Raw genomic sequence first — 24,363 nt, forward strand, 5'->3', positions numbered from 1 at the left:
TCCTGGTAGGGAACTCCTTTATTTCACGTGAGGTCCCCTTGGGTGACAGGTTCACAAGAGGCGCGGCCGACATGGCAGGGAGCACAGCTCCCAGCAGTCTAGTGTCGGGACAGGCCACGGGGAGCCACTAAAGTGATCCAGTCCGGAAGACACTAAGGCCGGAGGGCGGCCGCATCACAGCACTGAGTCTTATGTGAAAGACCGTCCATCACGGGAGCCACAGAAGCATCCGGCGGTCCGGAGCCTGGGGGCTCAGGCCTGGCTATGCCGGGACGTCACAGGGCCCGGTGCCCCGTTTCCAGCAGCATGCTTTCCAGAAGCATCGTGCTGTTGGTCTCCACATAGGGCTGGTGCAGCCACATTGACAGGTAGCTCAGGGTGAGGTCGTGGTCTGCGGCGTGTGCAAGCTCTTCCGTGACCGTGCGCTTCAGGAGAAGCTCCTTCTGGTACATGTCGCACAGCTTGCGGGAGACCTCGTCTGAAACCAATGTCTCTCTTTAGAGGCAACAAAGTCACAGAACCGTTCCTGCCTGGGCGTGGGTCCCACTCTGGAAAGCTTGTTGAGAACTAGACTCGGCCACAGCGCAGGGATGAAGGAGGGCCGGGCGGGTCCGGGTCACTCGGGCTCGTACCCATCAGTAGGGTCTCGGGCTCGTACCCTTCAGTAGGGTCACTCGGGCTCGTACCCATCAGTAGGGTCTCGGGCTCGTACCCTTCAGTAGGGTCACTCGGGCTCGTACCCATCAGTAGGGTCACTCGGGCTCGTACCCATCAGTAGGGTCACTCGGGCTCGTACCCATCAGTAGGGTCACTCGGGCTCGTACCCTTCAGTAGGGTCTCGGGCTCGTACCCATCAGTAGGGTCACTTGGGCTCGTACCCATCAGTAGGGTCTCGGGCTCGTACCCTTCAGTAGGGTCACTCGGGCTCGTACCCATCAGTAGGGTCACTCGGGCTCGTACCCTTCAGTAGGGTCACTCGGGCTCGTACCCATCAGTAGGGTTAGTGGGCATTAGGCCATGAAGTTAATGAGTAAGTCTAGCCTCTGCTCAACTCTTCGGTCCCGCGATGATTATAAACAGTAGGTTCACCTCAGACAGACAGTATTCCAATAACACATTACATCAAATGGTTTTACCCTTTTCTTCCTTACTTAAAAGTGAGGTCTCAGGGCACCTGGGTGGCTCAGTGGGTTAAGCCTCTGCCTTCAGCTCGGGTTATGATCCCAGGGTCCTGGGGTAGAGCCCTGCGTCAGGCTCTCTGCTCAGTGGGGAGCCTGCTTCCCCTTCTCTCTCTGCCTGCCTCTCTGCCTGTTTGTGATCTCTGTCTGTCAAATAAATAAATAAAATCTTTTTTTTTTTTTTTTTAAAGATTTTATTTATTTATTTGTCATAGAGAGAGAAGCGAGAGCAAGCACAGGCAGACAGAGTGGCAGGCAGAGGCAGAGGGAGAAGCAGGCTCCCCGCCAAGCAAGGAGCCCGATGCGGGACTCGATCCCAGGATGCTGGGATCATGACCTGAGCCGAAGGCAGCCACTTAACCAACTGAGCCACCCAGGTGTCCCAAATAAAATCTTAAAAAAAAAAAAAGCGAGGTCTCAAATTGGCAAACAAATAACGAGGCCCTTCTTTTGAACTAACAAAGCTAATGGTAACTCTGAGGGGTGCCGAGGTGGCTCAGTCGGTTGAGCATCCAACTCTTGATTTTGGCTCAGGTCACAATCTCAGGGTCGTGGGATCAAGCCCCATGTCAGGCTCTGGACTCAGCAGGAAGTCTGCTTCTCTCTCTCTCCCTCAGCCCCTTCCTCTGCTTTCACGTGCACACTCACTTTCTCTCTAAAATAAATAAATCTTAAAAAAAAAAAAAAAGTAATCCTGATCTTGTAGAACTTAAGAAATGAATTCCATGTTCCCAGAACATTCCATATTCTTCTTTTGGGGGGTTAAACTGACCTCAGTTTATCTTTTTTTTTTTTTTTCCTTCAGTGCTGGGCTTGAATTCATGATCCTAAGATCAAGACCTGAGCTGAAATCAAGAGTTGGAGGCTTAAGTGACTGAACCACCCAGGTGCCCCAAAACCTATCTTTCTAAAAAAGAAAAAAGAAATCTGTCTCCGCAGAGGCAGTAGAATTCGTTCTACCCTTTTTTTTTTTTTTTTTTAAGGTTATGTACTTACTTTTTTAAGTAATCTCTGTGCCCAACATGGGGCTTGAACTCATGACCCCAAGATCGAAAGTCATAGGCTCTGTGGACTGAGCAAGCTGGGTGCCTTGACCACTTGGTTTTAAAGGGCTAATAAGGGGGCGCCTGGGTGGCTCAGTAGGGTAAGCCTCTGCCTTTGGCTCAGGTCATGGTCCCAGGGTCCCAGGGTCCCAGGGTCCCAGGGTCCCAGGGTCCCAGGGTCCTGGGATCGAGCCCCGCATTGGGCTCTCTGCTCAGCAGGGAGCCTGCTTTCCTCCCCCTGTTCTCTGCCTGCCTCTCTGCCTACTTATGATCCCTGTCTGTCAAATAAATAAAATCCTTTTAAAAAAATAATAAAGGGCTAAATATGTCTCTAAAACGCTTCATGTGTCTCTAATTACATTTAATATTCTTTGCTGATTATTAGAGGCAAGAAGAAAGGCCCATTTTAAGATGCCCCCAATCTCCTTTCCTTCCAATGGATCCTCTCGAATTGAATTTCAGACTCTGTTAGGTTCTTCAAGTACCACGTCTCAAGAACACAAATGCTCTCATAATTTCTACTCCTGAGAATCAGTAAAAAGAGAACTACTTACAGAAATGGGCTGTGGGCCATGTGTGAAATAGGGGGGGGCGAGGCCTCCCATCCCGGTAATGGTAGTTCTCTAGCTCACAAACCCCCTTGGTGGTCGAGGACAGCTTTTCCATTTTCATCTGTATTTTGGCCTGAAAAGATATTAATTGGGAATATGAGAACCTTATTTGAAATCTACTGCAGTCTCAGATTCAGTAACTGTGAGCTTTCGAAGCTCAGAGGCAGAAGTCCGTTGAGACCCAAAGTCCAATAACTCAACACTGTTCACTCCATGCGCCGCACATTTCCAGGCAGCTGGAGGCAGATGGTGGCTATGATTTCTTTAACTCGGATTGCTTCAGAAAAAAGCCCTGGCTTTCCGGGCTGAAGAGAGAAAGCTTGCTGAGTCCCACTTCCCTAAGATTTCTGAAGGCGCTAATGTTTTAGCCCCAAGACCTGGAGGAATCAAAAGGCAGGCTCTGCCTTGATGGGGTGACAGGAGGAAGGGTGTTAGATGAGTTCATTTCTGACTTTTATGAACTGCCTCTGAGTTTACTGAAACCTCAACGCTCGGTTTCCTTATCTGTAAAATGGTGGTCAGGAAAGGCAGCCCCACACCCTTGACACAGGAAGTGGGGAGAGAGGACACTGACGCGCCTCGGGGTGGGGTGGCCTCTGCAGGAAGCCCGGCCACTGCAGGGGACATGGACACCATCCCTGCTGCACAGACAAGCCAGCACAGTCCGCTCTGACAAACTGCCTACACGGCAGTGAGGACAAAGTACTTCTGAAGAACCCGCTGGCGCTATGGAAGGATTTGTTACGTACAGGGACCATGTAACTAAGATTTCAGATGTCAGCAGCACAGACCCACTAAAACCACATTTCTGACCCCTGTGTATACTCCACCCCATGTGCACAGGCGTGAATGCACAGAGATCTAGAAATTGTCAAAATCTGAATTCCTTACACTTGGCCCTTCGGCCACTCTCCAATTACGCCGGATGTGGTGTGTGCTAAGTTCAGCTAACATTGTTTTTTTTTTAATTTTTAAAATTTTTCTGACATGGACTGTCAGCTCAAGATGTAGGCCCCAGGAGAACACAGAGTCTTCCTGGGGAGGGACATGCGCTTGGTCCTGTACCCTCAGGCAATGCCTGGGCCTTCACAGCAAAAGACCCAGGAGTAAGGCTGAGGGAGCCGCTAACATTGAATTTTTTTTTTTTTAAAGATTTTATTTATTTATTTGACAGAGAGAGATCACAAGTAGGCAGAGAGGCAGACAGAGAGAGGAGGAAGCAGGCTCCCCACTGAGCAGAGAGCCCGATGCGGGACTCGATCCCAAGACCTTGAGATCATGACCTGAGAGCTGAAGGCAGTGGCTTAACCACTGAGCCACCCAGGCACCCGCTAACATTGATTTTTAAGGCACTATGCTCCTTTCCCAATCTTTTTAGGTTTGATCTTTCATGTGGCCCCACCCCAAAAGAGAGGACTCAGCATTTCTGCATTATAGCTGAGACAATTCTCAGGGCTGCTGAGCTAGGGAAGGTCAAAGCCAGCACCCCTGCACCACGCTTCCTGACCCACGTCTCTTGGCCAACCCACATTCTCTGCATCCTGCCACCTAATTCAAAGAAAAGCTTGTAAATGATCGGGAGAGCAAGGAAAATCCTGGAGCCTGACCCCGGCCAGCAGTGCCGTGCAGAGCTTGGTCATCAACAGAGAAAAAGACCACACGAGGTGGGCAGCCCTGAGCCGGCAAGGCACACACGGAGGTGCCCACTCCCAGCGCAACCTCAGAACACCTCCTCCCACAGAACAAACTGCAAAATGTTCATCCACGTTAGGGAAATGGTGCCTCAAAGCCCCCTACCACAGTCAAATTCATTAAAGACACTTAAAGCCAAGTCTGGAAAATCATTCTCTCCAAAAGCTAGAGAACAGGACAAATAATATGAAAAGCCTTATTCCATTAACTTCTGGTTTTGAACACAGAACGAGAACTTCTTTCCAAACCACTTCAAAATAGAATAAATTCCCTAGAGCAGAGCACTTCAGGGCCTGACAGCTGGCACTCAGACCTGGGTTTCTAAAACCATCCTCCAATCAGAGAAACGAGGGCTCCTTGGGGAAATGGCTGATCAGAGGCAGGGAATACACAAGATGCGCCTAGAATGTCTTGAAACGCTAGGAAGTAAGGAAGTGTTCAAAAAAGCCCAAACCAAAAACTCACAATGATGGAAGCATGTTAAGAGGACACAGGAGCCAACGGAACTCCTACGGGCCAAAGCAGGGACAGTCTGAGGACAAAATAAAGCAGTATTCTCTGACAGCCCAAGGTGGAGAACAAGTAACCACGAGTCCCCACTGCTAGAAATGAACGGTCCAGTAACTCACAGGCAGGGGGCGAGAGACACGATTTACGTACATGTTCTGCCCTCGAGGAGGAGGGGCAGAACTTCCCACTCCCCCAGTGTGGGCTGTGTGGACAGTGCGAAAGGAGCTCCTTTTACAGAGAAACCTGATAGCCACGTGGTCAAGGTCAACACCCAGAGTGATGGGTGTGGTCACACTCCATGTCCTCAATGGGATGATGAGACCTCGTCTCCATCTCCGCAGTCTCCCTCGAAAAACCCATGACCCTGGCCAAATCATGAGAAGGTCATCAGACAGACCCCAAGTGAGGGGGAGCTGCGAAATGCCTGACCTGTTGTCCTCAAAACTGTCACTGCTAGAAAAAACAAGGGAAGTCCATGAGACTGGGGCGGCCACAAGGAGCCGGAGCCGACGTGGTGACTACATTCACTGTGGCGTCCGGGGTGGAGAGAGGGCAGTAGGGAAAAAGGAAGGAAATGTGACTCGACTGCAGCTTCGTTCAGGAACAGCGTGTCAGTACTGCCTCATGAATTACGACGGACGTGGCGTTCCAATTTGTGATTCATAGGATGGGCACGTCTGAAAAGAGCTGCAGGCTGGGGGTAATTTACGTAAACTCTCTGTCCTAAAAAATCAGGTGTCCACAAAAAACACAGAGAATAAATCCACGGAAGCAGGACACTGTGGCCTGGGAGACTGTAGAGACCAGGGTATCTGCCTCTTCCCAAAGCCACCGGGCCTTAGCATCAGCAACCCCGCAGCGCGCAGTACAGCCTGTCTTCCCGCTGGGCTACTAGCCTCGGGCCTGTGTGCGTTTCCCTCCAGCTCCAGAGGTCCCTTTGAAAGAAAGAAAACTTCCCTTCTTAGGAAAAAGGGAGTCAGCCCCAGGCTCAAAGACTTCGGCAGGGAAGCAATACCCAGGTAACGGTGTGTATAATGTGATTTTACACTTGATCTTAGCCAAAAGACCGAGAGGTGATTATATAATGTGATTTTTTTTTTTTTTTAAAGATTTTATTTATTTATTTGACAGAGAGAAATTACAAGTAGACGGAGAGGCAGGCAGAGAGAGAGAGAGGGAAGCAGGCTCTCTGCTGAGCAGGGAGCCCGATGCGGGACTCGATCCCAGGACCCTGAGATCATGACCTGAGCCGAAGGCAGCGGCTTAACCCACTGAGCCACCCAGGCGCCCTATAATGTGATTTTCAACTGTATTATAGAAAAACGTTAATGAACAGGATGGGATTAATATGAATTGTGAAGCAGGCCCGAGAGCGAGGTGTGCGTGTGCTGGTGCGGTTCTGCCCGGGAGCAAGCATCGTCCAGCCCTCTGGGCACACATTTCCCACCTTGGGCCACACCAGCTCAGTCCGGACAGGACTTGCCACATTGTTCCCTCGTGGGAGCCAAAGTTTCTGCCAGTACCAGGGTCTCCTTTGTCCCCTGAGAGGCCTCAGAAAACCAGTGGACCCTTTTCGGTTCTTGGATAACCTTTTGGCTGTGATGGCAGCTGTTTTGTCTGCTGGTTCCCCCTTTCCTGGGCTGCAACTCCAGTCCCTCCAATAGCTTCTCCCTGATAATGCCTGCCCCCCCGACACCCCACTCCAAACACGCACCATGCTGTCTCTGTCTGCACTGATGGCTGGGCCCATCATTTTGTTGGCTGTCAGGGACACAGCCCGGCCTTTATCTGAAGGTCCTGGGAACTCGGCTGACCACAAGCAGGTGGCCACCTACAACCCAGTGGCTACTTTCCCCTGGGCCTGCCTCACCCTGGGCCTGTGCTGCAGGTCAGAGGGACCAAGGGCACGTGCCCCGCCTTTCCTCTGCTGCTGCTCAGTTCACCTAGCCTGCTGGCTGGGTTTTCTGGACCTTGACTCTCCCCACTAATGTCTTACCACGCTGTCCCTCCTCAGTGCAGGTCAGTGGGGCAGAGGACAGAGTCCCAGGGCACCAGCCCAGCACTGGAGGGTGAGTGAGCCTAGGACAGACAGACAAAGCCAATCCCTCCTGGCGTGCCTGAAATGAAAGGCACCCCCGCTCTTCCCCATCGGCCGCCCCTCTGAAACTTCTTCCTGCGGGGCCTACGTCTAAGTGACAGATGAGAGCATGTGCTCGAACCAGAGCCAAGTGGCTCTTGAAAACAAAATCCTTTCAGATTTTTTTACATTTTGTAAAAGTCACATCAGTATGTGTTGAAAGTGTTTCTCGTTCCAACACAGCTTTGAGCTTCTGTGACAGGCTGTCTCCTGGAAGGGGACGAGGGATGGAGAGGCTCTGGCGGGAGGCACGAGGCGGTCGGGGCCGGAGGGCAGCTGACTGAGCAGCACATGTGCTCGGCTTCTGGGCTCTTCACATTATTTTAAGACTGGAACTCAGCTACCCGGTTTCTTTTAGGAACAATACATGCACCTGCTTTTTGTTCAAACAAAAGTATGTATTTTTTTTTTAAGATGTTATTTATTTGACAGAGATTACAAGCAGGCAGAGAGGCAGGCAGAGAGAGAGAGAGAGAGAGAGGAGGAAGCAGGCTCCCCGCTGAGCAGAGAGACTGATGCGGGGCTTGATCCCAGGACCCTGGGATCATGACCTGAGCTGAAGGCAGAGGCTTTAACCCACTGAGCCACCCAGGCGCCCCCAAAAGTATGTATTTTTAAAAGATCTATTCATTAGAGAGAAAGGGAGAGGCAGAGAGAGAAGGGGAGAACGTGCATGGGGAGGGGGAGAGAGCGCGCGCGCGAGAATCTCAAGCAGACCCTGCACTGAGTGAGAAGCGTGACATGGGGCTCCATCCCACGACCCTCAGATCACGACCTAAGCTGAAACCAAGAATCGGAGGCTTAACCCAGTGTGCCACCCAGGCGGCCCAAACACAAATACTTGTCATGATCAAACGGGTTCATTTGGGAAAAAGAAAACAAAACAAGTGGGCAGTTTTCCCCAACTTAGAACTTTGTCCCTTTCAACCGCTTATTTGGCCTGTGTCCGCTCCCCACTGGCCAGGAGCTCCATGTCCGGACCTCACTCGCTAGGGACACAGCCGCAAACATGGGAACAAACAAAGACAGTGGACCTCACGTAGCCCACACTCTTTAATTCTCTTGCCTTCCTGAGTGGGGGCCTAGACACGGAGTCGATGACGCCTGTCTCGTTACCTGCTCAGACAGCCTGAGGAGGGCAAGTGCTTGTCATCCCAGCACAAGCCCGGGGCGAGGGAAGGCAGAACAGGAGGATGACAGAAACCTGATCATGTACTTGGAGGAAACTGTTTGCTATTTAGCCCCATAAGCATCTTAAATATCCCAAAGACACTACTGATTTCGATCATAAAAGGCCCAACTACCAAAATGTCCTCAAACATTTATTTTCTCCTTTTAGTGTTCCTGAAACCATCATGCATCTTACAGTTGATGTGTCTAAAAGGGTAGTGTTGGGGCGCCTGGCGGCTCAGTTGGTTAAGTGTCTGACTTTTGATCTCAACTCAGATCTTGATCTCGGGGTTGTGAGTTCAGGCCCCGCATTGGACTCTATGCTTAGTGTGGAGCCTACTTTAAAAAAAAGAAAAAACGTAGTCTTTCTTTCCTAAAAAGTCTTCTATTTATTTATTTTTAAAGATTTTATTTATTTGACACAGAGAGAGCGCAAGCAGGGAGAGCAGCCGGCAGAGGGAGACGCGGAAACAGACCACCCGCCGAGCGGGGAGAACGCCTCGAGACTCGACCCCAGGCCCCTGGGATCATGACCTGAGCCGAAGGCAGACACTCAACTGACTGAGCCACCCAGGTGCGCCTCCTGAAAAACTCCTTTAAACCGACAGCTTTGGAACAGTTGGAATCCTAAATCTGAACAAGTAGTATCTTCAAGAAGTACAATCACACTCCACATAATTCCATTCCACATATTCTGTTTCACAGGCAAGAAGTCATGTCAAAGATCAGAAACATTTCCATCAAAGATTAAAAGATAAAGATTCTTCCATGTTCATGGGTAAGTTCTAGTTACCCAAGTTCGAGTCTGTGCCCAGCGAGGAGATGCGGAGTTAAGTCTATGTTTGGTGGCAGGTGCGGTGGGTACTGGTAATGGAACCCGTCATTAGTTCGTTACACACTGAGATCATCTCTTGTGGGCCAGACCAGGGCCCACAGACCGAAGCCAGCCCACACACTACTTTAGTATGGTCCAGGAGCTCAGAATGGGTTTTATATTCTGAAATGCTTCAGAGAACCGTGTAAAAAGAATATTCTACAACACATCAAAATAATGTGATATTAAAATTTCAGTGTCCATGAATAAAGTTTTACTGGAACACAGCCACACGGACAGAAACCTGAACTACGTCCATTTGGACATCCTATGACAGGAACCAAAACTACCCCCTCAAGCAACGACAACTGCCCAGAGCCAGCAAGATCCCGTGCGACCCTGCCCCCCAACCCGGCAATCACGATCAACGTTTTACCGCCCACCTGCACGTACCCACCAACCTTTGTCCCACATCTCCTTACATAAACCTGCAAGTCTTTCCAGCACTTTCCAGAGGGTCATTGAGACGCTAGTCTGCTGCCCTCCCAGTGTCGGCCTCACCGAAACAAAGTCCTTTCTTGTGCCCCCACCACTCGCTTCTCTGCCTGTGAGTTTTGTCAGTGGGGAGTGGCCGAGCCTGGTCTATTTGGGACCCTGGAGGCTGGTGCTCACGCGCCCCTGCGCGCCAGCTAGGCCGCCATTCATTCTGTACCACCTGTGGGCGCTACATGGGGAGCCCAGTGATGATGAGACATGGTAGGGCCCACAAATCCCGAAATATTTACCACGTGGAGCCTTCAGAAGTGGGTGAGATGGGCGCCTGGGTGGCTCAGTGGGTTAAAGCCGCTGCCTTCAGCTCAGGTCATGGTCTCAGGATCCTGGGATCGAGTCCCACATCGGGCTCTCTGCTCAGCAGGGAGCCTGCTTCCTCCTCTCTCTCTCTCTCTCTCTCTCTGCCTGCCTCTCCATCTACTTGTGATCTCTCTCTGTCAAATAAATAAATAAAATTTTTTTTTTTTTTTAAAGATTTTATTTATTCATTTGACACAGAGAGATCACAAGTAGGCAGAGAGGCAGGCAGAGAGAGAGAGAGGAGGAAGCAGGCTCCCCGTGGAGCAGAGAACCCGATGCGGGACTCGATCCCAGGACCCTGAGATCATGACCTGAGCCGAAGGCAGCGGCTTAACCCACTGAGCCACCCAGGCGCCCAATAAATAAAATCTTTAAAAAAAAAAAAAAAAAAAAAGAAGTGGGTGAGATGGACCCAGACAGCACATGGGGCAGAAAGAACAAAGGTCTAGGACAGCATCCTGGGGGGCACTGAGATTTAGGAGGCAAGTGCAGGAGGCTGAGGAGGGAAAGGCAAGTGTCTGGGGGACAGCGTCTCCCACCATGTGCACACCTGCCGAGCGCCGAGAAAGTCCCAAGTCCACCTCCCCCACCCCCAACCGAGGTGCCAGGGGCTCTGGATCTCACCAAAGCCTCCAAGGTGGTCTGCAGCTCCTCACACAGCGTCTCGAGCTCCTTGCTATATTCTGGAAGCGTCTTTTCCGCATCTTCCCCGGAAGCTGGGCTGCTGCCCTGTAACTCTGTCTTATCTTCACTCCTGGACAAAAGGCAAAAGAGTGGAAACTAAGCACAGCCTGAACGGCACCTCGCTTCCTTACGGCCGAGCCCAGAAAGTGCGATCTCCACGTAAGGGTGTCAGGCGCCTATTTGGCCCAGGTGTACTTCATGTGGATGCGATACAGGATTCCTTATTCCTTATTATTCATTATCATTCCTTATTACTTCTGAGCCCAAGGAAGACGCCCACCCGCTCTGCGCTGGAGGGAGTCGGCTGAAGGCCGCCCCGTGGTGCCTTTGGCCTAGGGCTCCGTGCTGTGTGTACGAACATGAACGCGACGTGCCCATTTCCCCGAGTTCACCGTCTGGGGACTGTTTGGTAAACCGAAGGCTGCGGCCTGTGGGGCATGAAATTAACCTAGTGGGGTCACAACACTTAGGAAAACGAAGCACGAACAGAACAGTCTCAGCTCCGCGTGCAGGAGGGCGAGTGGGCCTCGGCGGGAAGAGGCGGAGAGGGCGAGGGCCGGCCGCGTGAGACCTGCGGCGGGAACGGGCCAGAGCCCGGGGACAGTAGTCCCCTTACAGACAATGACATAGGAACACCGAACTATAACTTTGAGATAAGAAATGACACGTGCAGGAGGTGCAAAGAATAACGAGGCCAATTCCCACTGGAACTGGCCACCGCCAACAGTTTCCTCAGGACTCCTTCGTCTCTTTATGTTTTTATTTCCAATTTTATTTTCTTTTTTCAGTGTTCCGAGACTCACTGTTTATGTACCACACCCAGTGCTCCATGAAGTACATACATTTTGGCGGGTGGGGGGGAAAGGGGGGTGGCTGGGTGGCTTAGTGGGTTAAGTGTCTGTCTTTGACTCAGGTCACAGTCCTGGGGTCCTGGGATCGAGCCCTGCGTAGGGCTCTCTGCTCAGCAGGGAGTCTGCTTCTCCCTCTCCCTCTGTCCCTCCCCCTGCTCAATCTCTTTCTCTCAAATAAACAAATAAATAAAACATCTAAAAAATAAGAAATTATGGGGCGCCTGGGTGGCTCAGTTGTTAAGCGTCTGCCTTCAGCTCAGGTCATGATCCCGGGGTCCTGTGATCAAGCCCCGAGTCCGGTTTCCTTCTCAGGAGGAAGCCTGCTTCTCCCTCTCCCACTCCCCCTGCTTGTGTTCCGTCTCCAGCTGCCTCTCTGTGTCAAATAAACAAATAAAAAAATCATACTTTAAAAAAGACCACTTGGTCTTAAGTGAAGAATGATTTAATAAAAAAACACACAGGAGGAAAGAAATCGCTAAGGAAGAGGACACTCCTAGCTCCCCTCTGCTCTCCGTCCCCACCGACTGCCGACACCCGCCCACCAAAGGCACGGAGTGAGTTTCTCCACACCAGGGGCCCTCGCAGCCCGCAGCCGTTCTCGCAGCGTCCGCGCAGAAACTCCCTATGGGAGACCGTCCGATCCCACACGTCAGTGCTCGGCCCCGCGAGACTGGCCCCGCTCAACTCCAGACACCCACGGCAAGTCCAAGGTGTTAGCTGTGTTTCTGACTATAATGCGCCGTGGGTAAGAGGTTCCCCCAAGCCGCCCCCTTGGATCTGAAGGATTTGCTGGAGTGGCTCACAGAACTCCGGAAAATGGTTTCCTTACTGGATTGCTGCTTGGTGACAAAGGATATTAAGGGATACGAAAGAACAGCCCGATGAAGAGGAACACTTAGGAATGTCTGGGAGGGTCCTGAGCACAGGGGTTTGGTCCCTGTGGAGTCTGGGGGCCACCCTTCCAGCAGGGAGAGGTATTAACCGTTTCCCAGAGCAGAAGCTCTCCCGACCCCATCTTTTTGGGGTCTTACGGAGGCTTTGTTAGGTAGGCACAATTGCCTAAATCACTGGCCCCTGGGGACTCCTCTCCCCTCCCTGGGAGGTGGGGTGAAGGGGAGGGGCTGAAAATTCTCGCTCTCTAATCCCCTGCTCGGTTCCACGGGGTTGGCCGGAAGTCACCTCCCTAGCCTGAACTCAGGAGTGGCTGGAGGGACATGTTATGAAGAACAGGACACTCCTTTCACCTGGGTCATTCGGGAGGACAAAAGGCCAGATATTAGAACAGAGGATGCTCCTAGTGTCCTTATCCATGGGGAAGTCGGGGGGGTTTTCGGACCTGTATGCCAGGAACGGGGAGGGAGACCAAAGAGAAGGAGCGCCCTTACTGTCCATCACAACGTCACAGAAACAAAGTATAAGGTCGTGAAGTCCAACCCTGCTGACCTCCCACCCAGCACCCACCCGTTGGGAGGGGGCCGAGTTTCTCGACCGGGCCCGTCCTTCCAATCCATTTCTGTAATTTTATATACAGACATAACCGCGAACAGTAGGTAGCACCATTCTGTGCTTAAAATGGACATGCACAGTTGAGGGGTGCGCACACCGTTTCACCACTTGCTCCTCTTCTCAACGTGAGGTCATCCGCTCATGCTGACGCGGACTGCCATTCCCGCCCTAAGAGACCCCCGGCAGACTCTGCCCAATCAGTAAGGGCACGGAGCTTAGAGCACGAGGACCTCCACACACACTCACCGCAACCGGGTCTTCAGGTTGGCAATGCTGTTTGCAGTAGCAAAGCCCGCGTCGTTGAGGGTTTCCCATTTCAGGATTAAATTATGCCAATCAGCTGCATTGTCCTTAATTTTTCTTGCGCTGACAGATAAGACAGGTTTTCTGGGTGTTGCACTTCCAGGAGTGTTTGCTGACAGGGAGTAAGAGAAACATAATGATTACAAATTTGTGAAATAAATAAAAGGAACCTCATTTCGGAGGGAGGCAGGGAGCCGTGAAAGGGCGGCTCTCACACGCACGTGACTTGCTGTGGCCTGCACAGCCCGCAGAAAGGAGGGGAGAGGAGTTATCACGACAAGGGAGGCCACTCTTCACGTAGGAATTTCATTTCCTGCTTTGAAGGAAAAGAAGGTGCCTTCTCCCACCCCAGCTCTAGCAAGGGCTCACCACCAACCACCCCTTGTAGCCGATGAGAAACCACTGCAAACCTCGAACTCTTGTTCTCCACGGAACTTGGGTTCAACCCTTCCCCCACTTCCCCCTAAAACCTAATTAAAGCTGACCTTCCCCTGTCTCTTCCGACTCGCCTACAATTCGTCACAGGGAATTGTCCTGAACTGCAATTTCTTTGCAATTCCTGAATAAACTCTTTTTTTTTTTTTTTCACTTAGAGATGTTCTTTGCTCTGTTTAAAGTTTCTATTACTTGGCAGTCAGAGTGGGATCCGAAGGAGAGGACCCCACGGGACCAGGCGTCTGCGTGGAGGCCTCGTGCTCACCCCTTTGGAGAAGGGGTGTCTCAGATTCCACGCCTGACTTTATTCAGGATCTGTTTGAAGCACTCACTCACTTTAGCACCCCAGATTTTGAGTAATGGGATTTTGATTCTCCACACTCTCTACGGAGGGTCCTCTTTTTGGGACCCCATCAGGTTTTAGGTTTAAAAGCTATGGTCCTAGGGCCCCTGGATGGCTCAGTTGTTAAGCGTCTGCCTTCAGCTCAGGTCATGATCCCAGCGTCCTGGGCTCGAGCCCCACATGGGGCTCCCTGCTCAGCGGGAAGCCTGCTCCTCCCTCTCCTGCTCCCCCTGCTTGTGTTCCCTCTCTCGATGTGTCTCTCTCTGTCAAATAAATAAATAAAATCTTAAAAAAAAAAAGCTACAGTCCCTCCTTGTCTGCTTTACTATTATTTATGTACTCATTTATTTGCATTTAAGTATATTAGCACAGTGCTGTACTGGTTTCGTGTGTTCCATCTAGTGATTCAGCACCTCCATACACGGCCTAGGACTCAGCACAAGTGTGCTCCCTAATCCCCATCACCTGTTCCCCCCATCTCCCCAGCCCCTCCCCCTCCCCCCGTACCCATCAATGTGTTCTCTGTTGTCACAAGTCTTTTTTGTTCCTTTTTTCTGTTTGCTTTGTTTCTTAAATTCCGCACATGCATGAAATCACATGGTATTTATTTTTGTCTGATGGACTTATAAAGAACAGACACAACTCAACACCAAAACAACAATAATCCAGTTTAAAAATGGACAGAGGACACGAATACACACTTCTCCAAAGAAGACATACGGCCGGCCAACAGACACATGAAGAGATGCTCAACATCACCCAGCATCAGGGAACTGCAAATCAGAATGGATGTGGGAAACAAAGGCAAAAGAAAAATTATTAAATTTCCTTACTACTTACAGCCCATTGGTAAGTCCTTAAAACAGGCGGAGTGACATTCCTCTAGGAAACCAGCTGCCTTGATGCTAATCCCTTGCTAAAGGCATAAGTCTTCCCCTGACTCCCCTCTCCCCCCAGGATCCTGTAAGTCTTAAATAAAAATTCCTTTAGAAATTTCCTTTTTCTCTAACCCCGAGATACATTTGGCGATCACCCCTCCAAGCATATGGCCCACTGTTATACATCTGAAGGGTCTCATGGATAAGGTGTTTTTCGACAATAATAAATGACCTTTTCCCAACAACAGCTACCCCCCTCAAGGTCCTAGAAACCTTGCTTCCAAAATTCCTTAAAGACTTACACTGTCCCTGACCTCTGCTCAACTTGAGAGTATATAATGGGCCATTCCTCATGACCCCAGTGCGGCTCTTTCTGCCCATAGGTCCTGTCCCTGTGCTTTAATAAAGCCACCTTTTTGGACCAAGAATGCTCCAAAGACCAAGATGTCTCAAGAATTCTTTCTTGGCCATTGGCTTCGAACCCTAATGTCTTTCCTACATCAAAACCCACGATGAGATATCACCTCACACCTGTCAGAATGGCTGTCATGGAAACGACAAGAGGGGCACTGAGTTGGCTCTGTCAGTTAGGTGTCTGCCTTGGCTCAGGTCACCATCCTGGGGTCCTGGGATTGAATCCCACATCGGGCTCTCTGCCCAGCAGGAGTCTGCTTCTCCCTCTACCTCTGCCCCTCCCCTTGCTCATGCTTGCTCTCTTTTTCCTCTCAAATAAATAAAAATTTTAAAAAAGAAAAGACAAGAAATAGCAGGTGTTGATGAGGATGTGGAGAGAAAGGAGCCCTTGTGAAGTGTTGTTGGGAAAGCATTTTGACTAAATGTACCAACTTCCCCAAAGATGAGTTCAAACTCCAACGGCCACTATGGGGAACTCTCGACCTCACCGCCCCCCCCACTTTTCTCAGAACCTAATTAGACAGCTCTGACTCTACAATTAAACAGACTCCATGGGATGCCAATTTCATGGGTACCTGGAGGCTTCTAACAGAATTTCAGGACTCTCAAGTCGCCTCTTTACAAAATACGATTCCAAATTAACCAAGCAACAAACAATTAAAGGAAGACAAAAGCCATCTGAGGTCCCTTGGTCCCCGCCTGTCCTCTTGGTCTCAGGGCACACAGCTCACCTTCGCAGGCTCACGGCCGCCCTCCCCGTCCTCCTGCGCGGCTGCTCCTCTACGCCCTCGCACTTCCTCATTCCTCGTCTGGACGTCCTTCCGTCCCTCTCCCAAACCTGTGAAAACCTGCCCCATTAAATTCACACCCTCTGAGGGTCCACATGCGAACCCCCCGATTTCTCATGTGACCTGGACTGCAGGCGAATTAGGAGCTACAGTCAAAGACTTCCCCAAAGTGAGATTTGGGACGCTCCGAGTTGCCGACGGTCCCCACAGATCCTCCCAGATTGGCTGAGACGGTGACACATCAGCTGGGTTTCTCAGATTCAGATCCGCGATTCCACAGGCCTGCTGTCCGGGACCCGTCCCAGCACTCGATGAGCTCGCCACGCTGGTAATCCTGGGGAGGGGAGGATGTCCCTTCCGACCTCGGTCAGTACTTCCTACATGACTAAGTTCTTCTTTTCAGCTTATCTCTTAACTCTGGAAAAGAGCCAGCTGGCAGAGCAGCCCGTGAGGGGAACCGAAACTACCCCCTCAACCGACAAGGATGGCCGAAACCAGGAAGACCCCTCCTGACCGGCCCCATGACAGCGACACCAGACCTTCGCTGCCCCCTGCACGTGCCACCCACCTTTGTCCCACATTCTCCTTAGACAGACCTGAGAGGATCTTCAGGGCTTGGGAGACTCTGAGACACTAGTCCACGGTCCTCCCGGTGTCACTCACTGACATGAAGTCCTTTCTTGTGTGCCCACACTCGCCTCTCTGCCTGTGGATTTTGTCCGCGGTGGGTAGCCGAGCCCGATGTGTTGGGATGCCGGGGCCAGCTGCTCCACGGAGGGATCTGTAGAACCACAGATGGGGTCCTACTCACGCTTTGCTATATGATTGAGCTCCTGCAGGCACTAAATGCCTTTAGCAGCAATTCCTAGGGCTTTCCCAATCCCTGCTGAACACACTTGCTTCAGGCTTGTACTCAGAAAACCAATGAACCCACGCACGATGATCATAGTTGTCTCCGAGTTACTGTGGGGATTTTTTTGTTTTTTTGTTTAAAGAGAAAATCTTAGGCAGGCTCCACGCTCAGCATGAACCTGATGCAGGGCTGGATCTCATGACCCTGAGATCATGACCAGAGCCAAAATCAAGAGTTGGATGCTCAACCAAATAAGCCACCCACGTGTCCCTCCAAATGGTTTTTAAAGAAAATTCTGATCTTCCTTTAAACACCAATTCGACTTGGGTAGCCTGAACTCTGTGTTCATTACTGGGCAGGTCTTTCAGTTCATTACTGGGGTGACCTTCTAGTTAGGAGGACCAGGATGAAGGGCACCTGGGCAGCTCAGGGGGGTAAGCCGCTGCCTTCGGCTCAGGTCATGATCTCAGGGTCCTGGGATCGAGCCCCACAGCGGGCTCCCTGTTCAGCAGGGGGGCTGCTTCTCCCCCTCTCTCTACCCCTCCTCCTGATGGCCCTCAAGCGTGCATTCTCTCTCTCTCTCTCTCTCATGCTCACTCTCCCTCTCTCTCTCTCAAATAAATAAATAAAATCTTAAAAAAAAAAAAGAAAGCTTAATAAATTCCCCTGCCCTTGGCCATCCCAGTGATCAACTTCCTTTTTATATATGAATAGGAAGGGAATTCCTTGGGGTTACTCACCCCAAACACAAGGATCCCCATCGACCCCACAGGGCATTACGGCCAACAGCACGCCACGTGGCACCAGTCACCTTGTCTCAGAGCCATTCCTGCCAACACCCTTTTGGCTAAGGGCAGCCAGGAGACAGTCCCGGGACCCCCGCAGCCATCCCCATGCCCCACGCAGTAGAGGGCCCCCTCTCTGCCACCACCCCCCAGCCAGTCGTCCCCCTCCTGTGAAATCCTCTCCTAACCACTCCTCCCAGAGCTCCTCACTGCGGTCACCTCCCTGCTCGTGCCTGACTGACGGGTCACCTCCTGACTCCCTCCCGTGATGACTGGCGTCCTTTGGAGGACACTGACTTCTCATGGTTCCCTGATGGTTTTCATTTGAGAGGCAGAAATGGCGAATGTTGTGCTGGATATGCACTTGCAAACCCCTCTGAAGGAACTGAGTGACACCATTACCTTTGGCCACTTCACCGCAACAAGCCGAGCCGTACACCCTCCCATGGCGGGCGTGCTTGCCAAGGGCACAGCTGCCCACATTTACGCTGACAGCAAATATGCTTTAGGAGTGGCTCACAATTTTGTAATGTCATGGGAACAGGCTGGCTTCCTATTTTTAGCAGGGAGAAAATTTTAAATGGGTCTTACGTCCAAAATATATTAGGTGCTATATTCCTCACAGCTGCTCTGGCCATTATTATCATCATCATCATCATCACCATTAGAGAAAGGGCATGAAGGGGTCCGCATTGGGTTCCATGCTGGATGTGGAGCCTGCTTGAGATTCTCTCCTCCCTCCCCTGCTGCTTGTACGCGCGCGCACATTCTCTCACTAAAAGAGACGAAGGAGGAGGAGGAAGAAGAAGAAAAAGAACGAGGGGGCGCAATTAGAGTTTCCGGCATGACAGGACTCCTGCAGGGCTCAATCTCACAACCCTGAGATCATGACCAGACCAAAACCAAGAGGTGGATACCCAACCGACTGAGCCACCCAGATGCCCCTCACCCTCTCTTGAAAGACAGTGCCCTAACACATTTCCCAATCCCCCACAAAAGGAGGAAAGCTTTCTGACTATTGCACCTGTCACCCGAAGCTCTGACCTGTTCACAATGTCAGACACCTATAACCTACATCCAATTTCTTTGTAGTCCCCAAATGCCATGGTAGATGACACCTGCAAGCCAACAGATGCCACCTACCAGGTAGGCTACTCTGACCGGCATTCCCACACTTGTTTCAGCCTTTCCCCGGTCATGACTGTACTAACTCAGTTAAATCCCTGCATTTTTGCCATCGGTCAATCCCACATTCTTTTCCTTACATAAGTGTGATCTCTCTCCCTGCACCCAAGGGAAATACAAATAAGTTTATGCCTCTTTGCAAAGTTCCAATAAAAGACCCCTTCATGAAGGGATGGCCTCTCGCGGAATATCATCTCAACTCCTCTGATCCCTGGCTTGAAAAGGCTAATCAGGAAATTCCAGCTAATAAATCACACTCTAGACCTTAGCTGGGGTCCCCGCACACCACATGGTTTTATTTTTGTTTATAGGAACAGCATTTCCCAAGTCATATGAATGCTTAGTTGGCAACTTGGAAGTCAATGTTTATTGTTTATTGTTAACTTTCATAACAAACCAGAGGCCTCCGCTGCCCTGCCTCATTAGGCTCCATGGCGCTCTTAACCAGGAACTTCTGGGGGCATATATCACTCCTGGTTTGGCTCTGTAGAGAGGCTTCTCCCTTTGGGTCACAGTAGTGCCAATGAACATATGATCCGAAATCTCTCTCTACATTAGGAGAGGTAGCTGATTCCACAGCCAAAGCAAGAGTAGCCCAATGGTGATCATGGGACTTGTTGGCCGAAGGAGTTTGGGACGAGGTGCCCAGGTGGCTCAGTCGGTTAAGCCTCTGCCTTTGGCTCAGGTCATGATCCCAGGATCCTGGGATTGAGCTCTGCATCGGGCTCCCTCAGTCTGCTTCTCCCTCTATCTCTGCCCACCCTCCTGCTCTGCTCTCTCTCTCAAATAAATAAATAAAATCGAAAAAAAAAATTTTTTTTAAAGGGGACGCCTGCGTGGTTCAGTGTGTTAAGCCTCTGCCTTGGGCTCAGGTCATGGTGTCAGGGTCCTGGGATCGAGCCCCGCATCAGGCTCTCTGCTTAGTGGGGAGCCTGCTTCCCCCTCTCTCTCTGCCTGCTGCTCTGCCCTACTTGTGATCTCTCTCTCTCTCTGTCAAATAAATAAATAAAATCTTTAAAAAATAAATAAAAATAAAGGCATTTTGGACAATCTACTTGCTGAATAAGGAGGCATTTGTGCAGAAATACCACCAGCTGTATCTAGGCAAACGCCTCTGGAGAAACAGAAACCCACTTACACAAGACCAGGGAACAAGAGCACTGATTACAACGAATTACCCCAAGGACCCCCGGTCTTCGGATCTATTTAGCTGGTTACCTTCAGGTTTGAGCTCCTGGTTTAGAACTATCAAGCTGGATTTGTTATATTATTTTTAATTCTGCCCTTTTTAAAAAAGATCTTATTTATTTACTTATTTACTTATTTGACACAGAGAGAGAGAGCGCACAAGCAGGGGGAGTGGCAGAGGGAGAGGGAGAAGCAGACTCCCGTGCTGAGCAGGGAGCCTGATGTGGGACTTGATTCCAAGACCTCAGGATCATGACCTAAGGCGAAGGCAGATGCTTAACTCACTGAGGCACCCGGGTGCCCCAAGGTAGAGATTTTAGATGGGAAGTACTGAGGTCTCCCTCCTACCCTTTTTTGTCACTCACATGTGGCCTCAATGGCTTCCAGTCATTATGCACTTTCCCTCTGACACAGGATGGGACAACCAGGAAAGTGGACAAAACCACTAAATGCAGGCAGGAAACCTGACTCTTGATAAAGTGATTTTTTTTTTTTTAAGCAAATTGCTCAAAAGAGGGAAATGTGAAAATACAGGAAACCTCATTTAAAATGGAGTCCGAAGCCCCGGAGAGGCACGTGTTCACGCACACACTACTTGCTGTAGCCTCCACAACCAGCAGGAGGAAGGCAGGCAAGAATGATTTCAACAAGTGAGGACATACTTCACATAGGAATTTTATCTCCTGCGTTTAAGAAAAAGAAAGGAAGAGCCCCTGTCACTCGCCCCAGCAATAAATGCACTAACCACCATCTCTCACTGTCTCACTGCAGCCAGTGCAGAAACCACACTGCAGAAACCACGACAACCTTGAGCTCTTGTTCTTCTCGAATACATTTTTATTTACGACAACTCTCCAGTTTCCCCCTAAAAACTGAAGGAAAGCTGACCTTCCCTTTGTCTCTTCCAACTTGCCAGAACTCATCATAGCTTGCCTGTCCCATATTTGCTGTTTAAAGTCAGCAAATTTATGGTCTTAGTTGCAGAACACACACACACACATATATATATAACACATATATGTGTGTGTGTCTGTGTGTTCTGCAACTAAGTATATATATATGTGTATATATATATACACATATACATATATATATGTATTTTCCTCCCTCCTATTAGAAAGAGCCAGATAGAAGAGATGTACAGAGCAAGGTTTGTGGAAAGGGGTATGGAGTCTCTGAGCACACCACTCTCCTCAGATCTCCATGTGTTCACCAACCTGGCACTCCCCAAATCCCATCTTTGTGGGCTTTTACAGAGGCTTCATTGCACAGGCATGGTCGATTAAATCTTCGGGCATTGCTCATTGATTCAACCTGAACCCCTCTCCCCTGGGGCCATGGGGGAAGTAGGTGGGACTGAAAGATCCAACCCTTTATTGATTGATTGATTTTTAAAGATTTTATTTATTTATTTGACAGAGAGAGAGAGACAGTGAGATGGAATACAAGCAGGGGGAGTGGGAGAAGGAGAAGCAGGTTTCCTGCCAAGCAGGGAGCCCAACTCGGGCTCAATCACAGGACCCTGGGATCATAACCCGAGCCAAAGGCAGACGCTTAATGACTAAGCCACACAGGCGCCCCAGTTCCAACCCTTTAATCATGTGACTGGGGGGTGCGTATGTGTGTGTTTGCGCATGGGAACCAGCGCCCATCCAAAGGCTTCCCAAAAATTACTTCATCAATGTAACAAAAGACAGCTTGCTCATTCTCACACTTAGGAAATACCAAGGGTTTTACCTCTCTGCCAAAAACAGAACAAAGACCAAATATTTACTTGTTAGTATAAACCGCAATCACACCTGTTATGGAAGTCCTGCCAACCAGGCAGGACTTCTCCAGCTTCTCCCGGCTTGCTTTTTATGCCTTAGGGCTAGCCCTGTGCAAGCTCTGACTTTGACCTAGAGTGTACCTGCTGGCCGTGTATGACCCACTCACTTGGCTAACTCCTAGAGTCCTTTAAGGCTCTGCTTATTTAAACATCCCTTCAGTCTGTATACGACTCATCAAAAACATGCCAGACATAGCGGATGAAGGGACTGACTGAGGTGTACCAGGGCCATTTTCATGGAACTTACTTTGCAAAGAGGAGGTGGGTAATAGACAACCAGATAACCATGATTCAGATTGTGGTAAGTGCTACACGGAAAAGAAAAAGGGGTCTTGTGTTACAGTGAACCCCTGAAGTGATGTCATTTAGGCTGGAACCTGAATGATGAGAGGTCAGCAGTAGGTCCTAATGTGAGAATGAGCACGGTGAGTCTGAAAAATTAAGCAAGACGAGCGTGTTTATGACGAGGGATAGAAAGCAGAAAAATGTAAACCTTTAGCCTGGAAGGCTGACCTTTAGCCTACATAGTTCCAACAAAGATCAGATATGTGCTGGTTGCTGCACTCTTTTTTTTCCCCTAAGATTTTATTTTTTCATTTGAGTGAGAGAGGGAAAGAAAAGCACAAGCAGAGGGAGGGGCACAGGGTGAGGGACAAGCAGTCTCCCTGCTGAGCAGGGAGCCACACAAGTGCCCGGTCCCAGGACCCTGGGATCATGACCTGTGCCAAAGGCAGCAGCTTAACCTACTGAGCCACCCAGGTGCCCCAGTTGCTGCATTCTTAAAAGGTCTCATGACTGCTTATAAATCTCACCAACAGTTAATATTGAACTGAATGATAAGCACCAGAGAAATCTTGCTAAAGTAGTTTTATCAGTAGAAATTCAAAGAAAAATTTATAATACTCCCAGCATGTCCCCTCCCTCTTGACCACTAAGCAAAAATGCGGCCTTTCTGCCCATGGATCCTGCCCCATGCTACCTAAATAAACTTGCTAAGTTGCACCATGCAACATCCCAATAATTCTTTCTTGACGTTTGTACTCGATGATCCCACATCATCTAGAATAGAATGGTGCTGGGAGGGGGGATGGTGGAGGGAACAGTCAAGCAACTGGAACCTTAAAGATCAAGACAAAGAGTTTAGATTTATTTCAAGTCAGTGGAAAGGAAGCAATAAGCTCTGAGTAGGAAAGTGACATGATCTGATTTAGGTTTTCAGAAATCACTTCTTCCACAAGGACATCTTCCTGGACCTCCCAGGTTGGGTTAGGACTCATTGCCCTAGATATCTGAAACAACCTCTTCAGCTATCACTGACACTCACCAGCGTGGTATATTTGCTGGTGTAATGTTTATATTCCCCGCTGACCGTAAGCCCACCTGAGCAGTGACTATGTCTTGCTCCCTCTCCTAACCTCAGCACACAATAAGTGGTGAATAAAATGTGTTAAATGGAGAAATAGTCCTTATCACCTGCCCTATAAATTCTAAGGGTTTCTCTTCTCCAGGAGGGGCTCCTTGAGGGTGAAGACCCCGTCCGATTCATCGTCTGTCTGCTCCATTCCCAGCACGTATTTAGGAACCCAAAACACAGTTCTGAGTTCAAGAAACTGGGGCCAGTCGGGAAAGAGACCAGTAATGGGAGTCACAGAACAGGGCAGAGTGAGGTTAGCGGCCCTTCCGAGCCGCGGCTCCCAATCCGTTCACATTGCACACGGGATCCCTGCGGGGCTCTATCGCGCTGACCCACGTAAAGCACTTGGGACTCTACTTGGTGCTCGCTACGACAGCTTGTGTCACAAGACAGCTCTGCGGCGGGTAATGCGGAGGGGCATTCAGGGGAAGGTTTGGGAGGAGCTGGGCATGCAAGGCTTGGCACGCAGTGTCCTCCGCTAATGCTGGCTGACAGTGACAGTCACGCTCTGAGCGCCGGGATGGGCAGACCCTCCTGTCCATACAAGTAGTTTCTAGACGAGAAAGGAACCGAGGCTCAGCCTGACTGACTGGCTCCCGGGCGGACCGCCGAGCCTGCGCGAGGCCGGCGGGATGGGCTGGGCCAAGGCAGAGACCCCCGCTCACTCCCTCAGGCCTCGGCCCCCGGCCCCCGGCCCACGTCGCAGGCCCAGCGGGGACGCGCACACCCTCCCGGTCCCCCGGACCCGGCCCGTTGCACGCACCTGCCATGCGTCCGCAGATATCCCGGGAAGGAGCCCGGAGCCCCGCCCACGGCCGCCGGAAGCGCGCTGACGTCCTTCCGGCGCGCGCCGCTGGCTCGCCGCCACTTGTGGCTCGGCTGCTCTAGCCCCCGGCCGTCG

The 24,363-nt window shown here is 50.6% G+C and overlaps 1 protein-coding gene and 1 non-coding gene across 2 annotated transcripts; both read right to left on the minus strand.

The window, feature by feature from the left end:
* Positions 1-24,345, minus strand: CINP (cyclin dependent kinase 2 interacting protein). Its single transcript, XM_032345352.1, has 5 exons — positions 24,226-24,345; positions 13,295-13,463; positions 10,632-10,761; positions 2,776-2,905; positions 1-478 (listed from the first exon to the last, which is right to left on the minus strand). Exons 1-5 carry the CDS (start codon positions 24,230-24,232, stop codon positions 276-278), a joined length of 639 nt encoding a protein of 212 aa, XP_032201243.1. The 5' UTR covers positions 24,233-24,345; the 3' UTR covers positions 1-275.
* LOC116592258 lies at positions 3,824-3,953 on the minus strand. The gene has a single exon (XR_004286421.1). It is a non-coding gene; the product is annotated as a small nucleolar RNA SNORA49 (small nucleolar RNA).
* Positions 24,346-24,363: the final 18 nt, after the last annotated feature.

Source organism: Mustela erminea, chromosome 5 (genome assembly GCF_009829155.1).
Source record: "Mustela erminea isolate mMusErm1 chromosome 5, mMusErm1.Pri, whole genome shotgun sequence".
NCBI lineage: Eukaryota > Metazoa > Chordata > Mammalia > Carnivora > Mustelidae > Mustela > Mustela erminea.